Here is an 11,683-nt window from a genome sequence, read left to right as displayed (position 1 = left end):
AATGACTGTAATATTGGTATTAATTTCTATACAAGGATAATTATCTTTAAGGGACTCAAAAGTATGACACCAGTGTGCCACACTCTCCAGCCTGTGGACTAGTGCACCTGACGCTTAGGTAATGGCTTGTAGGACAGTCACACCGAAAAGGTCACATTTGACAACAGTTTCCACATCAGGTTTTATTCCCTCATCTCAATGATTATATATAAAATCTAGATAAATATGACGACCTAGTAGACCATTTGTAAAAGCCCAATTTACTAGTTTTTCAAGAAATACATTTTTGTGGGTTTTGTTTGTTTGTTTGTTTGGGACATGTTTTCTCTGTGTCACCTGGTCACCCTGGAATTCTCTATGTAGGCCAGGCTGCCTGTCGCACTAGTGCTGGGAGTGCATGCCTGGCAGGAAAGACATTTTTGTTATTTTTACAGTATTTGGGTGACTGAAGCTGGCTGATGACTACTATTCAGTGCTACCAGATCCTAGTTCACCGTTAATTGTCCCCATAAACCTATGTCAGTGCTCATCTTTGTCTACTCCCACACTCGCCAGTTTGATATCTGCCTGAGTACTACAGGTCCAGATGAACAGAACCACAGCTCAGTCATAACAGGGGCTGCTAGTTTCATTCAATGGACAACATGAGGAAAACATACCTCGACCAGGATCCCAACAAAAGGGATGGACGCCTCTTCATATTTCTCAAAGAAGAGCTCCGGGTTACTCTTCCAGACTCCGAGCCATCTGTCCTTCGCTTTCAGCTTCTCCAACAGGTATCTACTCATAGCTTCCTCTGCATCTTCTGCCTAATGAGAGACAAGACACAGCTGTGCAGATGGCCACGCAAGGCAGCGAGCCAGGAGAGGCAGCGAGCCTGGAGGGGCAGCTCTGAGGGTGAGGAGCTGCAGAGCTAGTGTGAGATCCGAGTTCAATTCCCAGAACCCCAATAAAGGTGGACGGAGACAAACAAGTGACTCCTACCAGCTTTCCCAACCTCCACAGTATGCCGTGACACCCCTCCCCCGTCTCACACACACACACACACACACACACACACACACACACACACAAGCACAGATAATTTTTTAATTGGATAAGTCTTTTAAATAAATATATAGACGTTTATAACAATTTTTATCTGAAAATATAACCAATATTGCCTTAAACAGTGAAAAAAATCTAAAAAAAAATCATATATTTTAAACTAAAACTATACTTAACAGTATAGTTAACAGTAACTCATAAGTGTGAAAAAAAAGGAGATCTTTTCACTCTTGCCACATCTCCAGGTAGCTTATTAATCCACCGGGCAGAAGGAGTGTGATCTTGGAAATCACAGCAGCAGTTTTAACACACATAGGAGTGTTTGATGAACTTAAAAAAAAAAAATGGCATTGACTCCTTAAAACATTCGGACTCAGGCCTTCGATCCCAGCACGGACTCCTCCCCACGCAGAAGAAATGGGGTCTGAGACCAGAATCCAATACAAAGTGAATTCAAGGCCAGCTCGGACTGCATGAGGCTGGCTCAAAAACCAGCCAAACAAAAAATTCAACACATAAAAAGTTTAAACTGCATTCCATTTTATAAAACAAGAAGTGTATTAAACACTCAGTTAAGTATTTGCCCTTTTGATTTTTAAATTTAAAGTCAGACACACATAGAGGGTAAGTAATCTAAGCTGTTATGAAATTCACTAGACTATACTCAATGATGGAATAATCAATACAAATATTTCCACAGATTTTTAGCAGGCATGGCCACCAATCCTCAATATCTGACTAAAAATAGGCCATTTACACAGTCTGAGTTTTATAGAGGATGTTTTTTAAATTAATATTTATTTATTTATTATATGTAAGTACACNGTAGCTGTCTTCAGACACTCCAGAAGAGGGCGTCAGATCTCATTTCAGGTGGTGTGAGCCACCATGTGGTTGCTGGGATTTGAACTCTGGACCTTCGGAAGAGCAGTCGGGTGCTCTTACCCACTGAGCCATCTCACCAGCCCGTTTTTTAAATTAAAAATGTCTCCTGTCTCTAAGATAAGCAAAACTTAAGAAAAACACAAGAAATACATGGTCATCATGGTGGGGACATCTGTCACTCTACCTCTCCAGAGACAGAGGCAAGAGGGCCATCACTAGCTGAAGGCTAGATTGGACTACTTAATGAGCTTCAGGCAGCCAGGACTTCATAGTGAGAGACTTTCAAAACTCAAAAGGGGAAAAGAAAAGGAGGAGGAAGAGGAGGAGGAGGAGGAAGAAGAGACAGAAAATGCAAAAGCAATAATTTAAAATCAGCCCTACCCTGGCGAGAGTGAGCACTGCTGACCTCATGCCCTGTTTCCTTTCAGTCATTTTTCTGTGTGTCTAACCACCCACCCACCCACCCATCATGCCCACCTCCAAGCTTCTTGCTTTTTAACCTAATTAGAGTATAAGCATGAATGTACAACTGCATAGTTTTCCACTGTGTGAAGCCATGAAGTTCTTTGTGGGTTATTTTTGTTTGAGACAGGATGTTGTTGGGTAGCCCACACTAGCCTCAAACTCAGGGCAATCCTCCTGCCTGAACTTCCTAAGTGCTGGGATTACAGGGGTGTACCATGATGCCTGCCTCATTGTAGTTCTTTATGGCTCTATCCTTTCTTCCTTTCTCCAGGAGTGCAGGAATTGCGTCAATAAATGCAGGGCATGTGTTTGGTATTGGGAATCAAATACTTCAAGCACTCTGCCACTTGATCTAGAATTCCAGCTATTTCTTTACTATTGAAACAAATATCTCACTATTGAGATTGACCTAGGTTAACCTTAAACTCACAATTCTCAGGCTCCAGCATCCTCCCAAGTACAGGGATAGGCAGGTGGATTATTGTGAGTTCTGGCCCAACCTGGTGGATTATTGTGAGTTCTGGCCTAACCTGGTCTACATAGCAAGTTCCAGGCTAACCCTGTCCAAAAAAAAAAAAAAAAAAAAAAAAAAAAAAAAAAAAGACAAACAAGGCATGAGTCACCATGCTCAGCACCAATTTTTATACCCATCACTGCAACGAATATACTTGTACACAAATTCTTCTGCTATACTTTAAATAAAATGCAGTATTAAAATGTATGCTATTTGTTCTGATTGGTGGGGTTTTTGTTTTGTTTTGTTTTGTTTTGTTTTGTTTTGTTTTTTTGAGACAGAGTTTCTCTGTGTAGCCTTGGCTGTCCTGGAATTCACTCTGTATACCAGGCTGGCCTTGAACTCAGAAATCCGCCTGCCTCTGCCTCCCAAGTGCTGGGATTTAAGGCATGTGCCACTCTGTTTGGTGTTATCAGGTGCTTTCCATGCAAAACATCTGTCTACATCGTGACTTACTGACTGGGAACCATTCTTAGGACATCTTATGCCTGTTTTTATGTGCATCCGTGTATTCACACCACCCTTGCGCCTGATGCCTGGGAAGGCTCAGAGAGGATCTGGGATCCCTTGAAACAGGAGTGTCGGATGGATGGGAGTCACCTTGTGGGTTCTGGGACAGGAAAATTGATCCCTCTACAAGAACAGCAAATGTTTTTAACCAAGGAGCCGTCTCTCTAGCTGCCATTTTCACAATTCCAACGTAATATTTGCTTTATGTTTGGGCCTAATATGAAGATGTATTAAAAACTGGGGTGTGTTAACAATGAGACGTGTGGACACTAGGGTGTGTGGACACCGAGCCCTGTGTATTTGAGTGGACAGTAAGATGTATGCCCAGACTGTGATGAGCCCTCCACGGCCTCATCTTTTAGAAGGTGTCATTTTAACTGACAATTTTGTATAACAGGTTAGTCAAGTTCTCTAGGGCAGGAGCTGAGGGTCTGGGCAACGACTAAGGTGACCAAGGTGGCATTCTGTACCCCTTGACTCCAAAAGACTGATTTCCCCCCCCCCAAAAGACTGTTTTGAAGGGACAGATTTGCTTTTCCTGCTGTGGGAAAGACCCAAACCTCCCTGAGCTGGCCCCTCTGCAGCTTCGCACCTTCGAGCCCTGTAGCACCTGGTCGCAGTACAGAGCCACCTTCTCACTGCGCCACATGCCCCTCATGGGGGATGCATAGATCGGTGGCAGGGGCTGCGCCTCCTCCTGGTCCTCAGGCACCGCGGGCACGGGCTCCTCGTCACCTGTTTCGGCTTGGGTGACCGGCGGGAGCTGGAGCCGTCGCCGTGCCGCCTTGCCCTTCACGGGGCGCGGGGAGGCCACTACCGAGCGCACGGGGGACATGAGACCCCTGGCGGGCGCGGCCACCGAGTCCCGGAGGGTGGCTAAGACAGTCCGCTCCGCTGGTGAGCTGTCACTCCCGACCGAGGCCTCGGGCTCTGAGGTCGTGGCATCCGACTCCATGTTCGTGCCGCAGCCGTTGGCCGCCCTCCCCTCGTGGGACCACGCAGCCGGTGCGCGCTCCGTGGGCGAGCACGTGCGCGGGCGGGAAATAAAGGCAGGTGCGGGGGCGGTGGGAGCACGCTGCGCGGGGGCGGGGATAGGGGCGGGGTCCTGCCTCTGACCCCGCCCATTGCTCCTTGGAATCGCCTAATGGCAGAACCTAGGAGCTCCTTGGTCCCCACCCATCCACCCCTTAGGTCCTGAAACATTTCAGGGCCAGGCAAGCTTCGAAGTATCTAGGTAGCCAAGGATGACCTTGAATTTCTGATCCTCCTGCCTCTCCGTCTCAAGTGCTGGGTTCACAGGCCTGCCCCACTCAATGGGGCGGTTCATTACCTGCTAGACAAGCACTCTACCGATTGAATCAGACCCCCCAGCCAAAGGAAACATATTTTTTTTAAAGATTTATTTATTATATATAAGTACACTGTAGCTGTCTTCAGACACTCCAGAAGAGGGCGCCAGATCTCGTTGTGGATGGTTGTGAGCCACCATGTGGTTGCTGGGATTTGAACTCTGGACCTTCGGAAGAGCAGTCGGGTGCTCTTACCCACTGAGCCATCTCACCAGCCCAGGAAACATATTTTTATTCTAGGAAGCATTTGTGACTGGAACCAGCTGGTTATTACCAGAGAAAACTCTGCGGATAGATGTAGGCACCCGGGATCACCTTTCCATGCGGATCTCAGTTTAGGCGTCCCTTCATATCATAAACAAATTGCTCTTTGTGTGTGTGTGTGTGTGTGAAGATGTGATTAAGCCAATGGGACAAATTAATCTGTGGAGCTGCTCAGAATTCTCCCTGATGGGTGTTTACAGTACTGCAACCCTTATCAACATGGATTTCAGCGGTGGCGACGGTGAGCAAGCCCATTTTCCTAAATGTTGCTCCCGGCCTTTGATGACCATCAGGACTCCAGTTCCCGGTATGTGAGACTGCTTGTGTATTGAGCCCGTTGGAATACCGTCTGTTTACTCTATCTGGACTCTGTGCTGGGGCGCACAGCCCCCGAGCTGAGGTGCCTTGGGAAAACACCTGCCTTCCCTCTCGCTCACTTGGAAGGACACTGTGTGAAGTTGTGAGTTTATTTTGAAGGAGATGTTCCCATTTGTATCTTGCTACTGTAGTGCAGAAAACAATTAGGACTTGAATTATTCTGTATTCACACTTCACTGTATTTGTCTGGAGTTTCTGACCTTCTTTAAAATGGTGCCATTATAACCACCCAAGACCACCCATTCAAATAAAATCTATTACAGGGCTGTTTTTCTCTTCTTTTAATTCATTACCTCGTGTGTGTGTGTGTGTGTGTGTGTGTGTGTGTGTGAAGGGTCTTACTGTGCAGTCCATGCTTGCCTGGTGTGTTGTGTAGACTGAGCCTCAAGCTTGCAGGGCCCTGCGTCTGCCTCCCAGGCACTATGGTGATAGGCACCCACTGCCACCCCCTGCTTACTCTTGTTATTTTGTTTTAAATACTTTGCTCTTCCTTTCTTTAAAAAATAATTATTTTATTAGTATTAGTTTAGCCCTTAAGTTTAGAGTAAAAAAAAACATCCTGTGAGCTAGTTCAAAGTGTTTAAATTTCAAACACAGCACCAGTTTTTGTTTCTTCCGGAAACAAACAGATGTTTCATAGGAACTACTAAGTGCCAGACAGGCACCGTGTAGACGCCAAAGGCATACAGATGAAAGACACAAGGCCTGCTTACCCTAAGCAAAGTGTAGGCAACAACATGTGTAAGGACTATGATTATTACATACATATTTCAAAGCCATACTATGTTGGGGCTGGAGAAATGTCTCAGCAGTTAAGAGGACTCATTGCTCTTCCAGAGGTCCAGGGTTTGATTCCCAGAACTCACATGGTAGCTCCTGTTCCAGAGAATCAGATGCTTTTGTGCCCCCTGTAGGTACTGCACACATATGCTACATATACATACACACATGCAGGCAAAACACTCATACACATAAAATAAAATAAATAAATATAAACAAAAAATCCAAAGCATGGAAGAAAACAATCTCCTTCTTGCCAGAGTAATCAATATTTAACCCGAGTCTTTTTAAAAATAGCTTTTAGTGCTGGGCAGTGGTGGTGCACACCTTTAATCCCAGCACTCGGGAGGCAGAAGCAGGCAGATTTCTGAGTTCGAGGCCAGCCTGGTCTAAAAAGAGAGTTCCAGGACAGCCGGGGCTGTACAGAGAAACCCTGTCTCAAAGAAAACAAACAAACAAACCCCCAAAACAAACAAACAAACAAAAACCCTTTTAGAGCTGGGGTAGATTAATCCCAGCTCTTGAGAGGCAGAGGTAGGAGGGTCTCTAAGTTCAAGGCCAGTCAGGGCCACAAAGTGGGATTCTTAACTAAACTTTTGTTAAATTTTAATTTATGAAAAGGACGACGTTAGCAACTTCAGATTGCCAGATTGTTTTTTCCCCAGAAGTATTGATTTATATTTCCGTGAGCAGATAAAATTCCCAGTGGAGCTGAGTTATGAAAGAGAAGTAAGTTGTAGGCAACTCAGACAGGAATAAAATAGAAGGGAGAATGGTGTGAAGAATGCAGAGCCACCGGGAGGCAGAGGCAGGCAGATCTCTATGAGTTCCAGGACAGCCAGAATTACAAAACAAGACCCTAAGTCATTAGTCACTCTTACAAAGGATTAAAAAACAGTTCTGGCTATAAAGGAACATTGTGGAAGAGATGGAAAGGATGTAAGAACTGGAGGATAGGGAGGCGTGCTATGAAACCTGTGTTCAGGACATCACGTGGTACCAGCTGTTTGTTCCCTCCTGTGTTGTAGCATTAAATATAACAGAAAAGCCATTGGTTGCACCCAAAATAGTCGTGACGCTATTACACCACTGGGAACTTCTGGCCTGACGTGTTGGTACTGTCGCACGCACACAGGGTCAATAGCTAAGCAAAATTGTTGGAGACAGTTCCCCACCATCTGGCACCAGGGAGGGAGATTCTAGTTCAGTACAAGCTTGATTTCCTCATGTGCTTCAGCTAAAACATCTGCTGTCTTCAGCCACAGGGACTCACTCTATTGAGGCACAACGGGCAGGAGAAGCAATAACCTTTACAGTTCATGATGCTTCAGGGACCCCTTGGCTGTCGGAGTAAGGGCTTCTATTTCTGTGATGAAACACATAACCAAAAGCAGCTAGGGTCTACTTGGCCTATATGTCCTGAATCGTAGTCCATTGAGGAAAACCAAAGCAGGAGCTCAGGCCAGGCAGGAATTTAGAGACAGGAGCTGATGCAGAGGCCATGGAGGGCTGCTGCTCACTGACTTGTTCCTCATAGCTTGCTCAGCCAGCTTTCTTTTAGAACCCAGGTGTGGTCCAACACACAATGGGCTGAGCCCTCCCCTATCCATCACTAATTAAGAAAATGCCCTCTTGGCTTGCCTATAGCCATATCTTATGGAGACTTTTTCTTAATTGAGGTGTCCTCCTCTAAGATGACGTTAACTTGTGTCAAGTTGATATAAAAACTAGCCAGGATATTGGCCCACAGATGAGAGGGCAGTAACCTAACCTCATGTCTCTGAGATTTTCTTTAAACAACCTTACAGCCTCTGGAAATGCCCCTGTCTACCCACACAGTGTGTAACTCTAATTTGTTCAAACCATATTTTAATGGTGGTTCTTAAAGACTTTAACCTACTTTCAGGCCCACCACCCACCAGAGGTAGTGGAAAAGAAAGGATACGGGGAAGTGGACCTGTTTAGAAGGGTTCTTTGGAGCAACTCCCATCTGTGTTGTCTGGAAAATGGCAGTTCAGTTCATAGTTTAGCAGGCAGCAGCAGCTTGATCCACTTGCAAACACTTCACAGCTATACCAGCAGTCCAATTCAGTAGAATCTGGTTGCCAACAGTGGTTATACCACCTAGCAGACACAGGCAAGCCTCAACCTCTGCTTGAGTCAGCAGGAGGGACCAACAGAAATACCAGAAGTTGTCTGCTGTTCCGCTTCCAGGGAAACAAAGATCAGCAAAGACTGGAGACCCACAAGTTTGCAGAGCTAGCTGTACCAGCAAGCCAAGCTCTGTCTCCATCACTCCGTGAAGTTCTTTTTATACCCTGCAAATATCACATATCTTCCATGTGCCTTGCCTCAAACCATGTCTCCAATCAGCCGGAATCAGAGGAGGCAGCAAGAAACTGCAGCACACCACCAAAAGTGTTTTGGTGCGTTTCTCTCTATGGAGTCCTGGCAAATGCAGCTCAGCTATGCATTGTAAGGCAGACCAATACATGTGTGTCATTAGCAAAGAGTCCTTCATGACGTGCTTGCTTTAGCACATCATCCTTCCTCCTGTGTCTGCTTCAGCGAAACATTCCTCCCAGAGTCCACCTCAGGTTTTCACACCTGGTTCCACTTTAACAAAACGTTCTTCATGTCTTTGCCCCAGCAAAACACCATCTAACACAACTGACTTTCCAAAGAACCCTTAAGTTTCCACTTCAACAGTGACCCGTTTTTAGATTCCTTAGCTACTGTTTTTCTGTGCTCTGGGCATTCTTAGAGCCCATACCACACTCAGGCGTCAATATTGCAGAAATAAACATTACTACAGAGCCTGGACAGAATCTCTGAGGGCTTGTCACCATGGATTCCAAGTGTGGGACATTTGGTTGCTAAGAGGACACAGAAAGGAAACACTAGTGAAGTCCAATATACTAAGAAAAAATCCAATCGCTTCTTCAATTGCTTCGTCAAAAGAGAAAAATTAGGTCAGCAGTGTAGGGGAGACACTACTCCATCTATCCCTCTATATCTCACATTTACTATGAAACATTCAGCCTCCACATCCTGGGGCGGTGCTGCCCTCTAGAGCCACTGCAGTCTCTTCACCGGTGATGGAATTGTTCTGTTAGGCTCAGGTCTAAATCCNAGCACCTTGCCCCAGCCTGCCATGTTAGTCTCTAAGGTCTGATTCCCAGTTCTCACAGGCTTCTGGCAATCACTGTGGGCCTTGACGTTTTATTGGCCACATCCAGCTGGTGGGCGGGTTAGTANTTTTGAAGCTTACTACACCATTCCCCTCCCCCCAAGGAAGAAGTGTATACTGAATACTCTGGCGGTAGTAATGTCTCCCCTACTAAGTACAGCTTAATCTTTTTTCTTTTAACCTGTACTACGTTAGCAATCAAGTCTCTTGGGGATGGCATAACCGGGTCCATCAAGGACCAATTTCCCTACATTCCTAGTCTATGCATCTTTGTCCTAAGGAGGGATAGGTAGGTATATTACACAGATTCTCTGCATTCACAGCACTTAGACGGATCCCATCTTCCCCCAAGTTCCATCGCCTTATCACGGCCTGAGCTGGGCTCTTGCTCTGTTTGTTCAAAAGTGAATTCAAGAGTTCAGGTCCTGACTATTTCCTGAGTGTTACAGTTTCCTGTACTACACCATCGCCAAGTCCCAATCTGCACGATGCTTCGTCATGGATTTTTCTTCTTTCAGTTGAAGTTTGAGCTTCGGGACAGTAGTCCATCACTTCTCCATGGCTTTCTTCTTCTACCTCACTATCTCTTTCTGTGATACTTAGTGTCTAACTGGGGAGCGAATCACGTAGCTGGAGGGGTAGAATGGGGGCGGGGAGGTTACAACTTCTGTACTGCAATGGGTATTTGTCCTTCATACTAGGTTGTTCCCTCTCTGACACTGCCCACCTGTATTTCAGCTAAGACCTTCCTCACCACAAGGATGTAACGCTATAGGCTTTTAGTCAGTGGGCAGCTAATAAATCCTGTAACTCAGTGACTCTGTTTTGTGTAATTGTTGTTTGGGGAGTGTTAGAGCATCTGCAGGGAGAGGGCCTGGGCATTGACTCTACAGGTTGACTCATGATGTACAAACTTCTTAAGATTTTATGTAACAGTTACACTCCATTTTCTATCAGAAAACACTTCCGGTCAAAACTTCTTTCTGGCTCATCATGAAGCCAAACCCAGCCTTCTAATCTTTCAAATCTGAAGTCACTGAGCAAACAGCTCCCCTGTATCTTTTTTTTTTTTTTTTCCTTTAAAAAGAAAACAGACACTGACACCTAGTGACAGCTGGCTTAAGGCAAAACAGAAGAGACTTAAGCATTTCCCAGGTGGAGCTGAAAAGCAAACTTGGCAATATGGCAAGAGCTATAAGTGCCCTTAACCACTGAGCAATCCTTCCAGCTCAAGGAGATTTTGTTTTAGATTAAATCACTGTAGGGTTCTTGTAAGTATTGTTCTTGCAGGGAACCAAGTTTTGTTGCCAACCCCCACATCTCAAAACTGTCTGTAACTCTGGCTCCAGGGGATCTGATGACCTCTTGGGGACTCCAAAGGCAACAAGACTTACATACAATTAATGTGAAAGAATAATTCTTAAAAAACAACAGCCAGTCATTTAGTGAAAACTTTTTGAGTATGTGCCAGAAATGAAATGTGTTAGGTTTTTGAGTGGTACCAGAAAGGACATCTGTAAGGGTTGGAAAATATACCGAAAATGACACCTGTTACAAAAGGAAATAGAATGTGGATGTTATCGTAAGAAACGTGTTCTCTTTACCAAAGAGATTGACACTGACTGCATTTGGCTACAGGATACTCAGTGGAGTGTTATAAAAGCAGAAGTAAGTTCATGAGGGCTGCGGCTGGGGAGTTAGAGAAGCAAGAGGAGACACACACAAGCAAGCTGGAGATAGAATTCTTGGAACTGCCTCTTTAAAAATCCACTTCCAAGAACTCCCTATACTGAAAAACAGAGCTAAATAGCTACACGTCTGGAAAACAACTTCACAGACAGGAAAAACAAAAAAAAATGTCTTCCCATGTTAAAAGAGAAAAGGAGAGAGCTTTTTTTCATTTTTTCAGAAGGGTCAAATATATCAGTGACAGAAACCGAGTTATTTTTAGACAGCAATGTCGTCTGCTATTATTTCCAAACAAAGGCAAATCTTGAGCCAGACCTGGTGGCACATGCCTTTAATCCCAGCACTTGGGAGGCAGAGGCAGTCGAATTTCTGTGTTCGAGGCCAGCCTGGTCTACAAAGTGAGTCCCAGGACAGCCAGAGCTATACAGAGNAACCCTGTCTTGAAACACCCCCACCCCAAAATGCAAATCTTTCTCAAGGTGACGTTAGCTTATAACTTGGTTGCTTAGGTATCGAATTGTACGTGAAAATGCGTGGGTTGCTTGGCACATATTTATAAAACAAGAAGAGAAAAACAGGGATGGAGAGGAGAGCAGTGTGTCTTGGGGCCAG

At 45.1% G+C, this 11,683-nt stretch overlaps 1 protein-coding gene across 1 annotated transcript in view; it reads right to left on the bottom strand.

Annotated features, from left to right (window-relative positions):
• Positions 1–4,432, bottom strand: part of Shcbp1l (SHC binding and spindle associated 1 like) — a 31,370-nt gene extending 26,938 nt beyond the window's left edge. The window contains exons 1-2 of the mRNA XM_021163377.1: positions 4,014–4,432; positions 660–809 (exon numbers count right to left, since the gene is read on the bottom strand). Coding sequence (XP_021019036.1) covers positions 660–809; positions 4,014–4,376 — 513 coding nt within the window. The 5' untranslated portion in view covers positions 4,377–4,432. The remainder of the gene's footprint in view (positions 1–659; positions 810–4,013) is intronic.
• Between the last annotated feature and the right edge of the window lie 7,251 nt (positions 4,433–11,683).

Source organism: Mus caroli, chromosome 1 (assembly GCF_900094665.2).
Source record: "Mus caroli chromosome 1, CAROLI_EIJ_v1.1, whole genome shotgun sequence".
NCBI lineage: Eukaryota > Metazoa > Chordata > Mammalia > Rodentia > Muridae > Mus > Mus caroli.
Note: the sequence above shows the minus strand (reverse complement) of the source record. Positions and strands in the feature narration are given on the sequence as shown.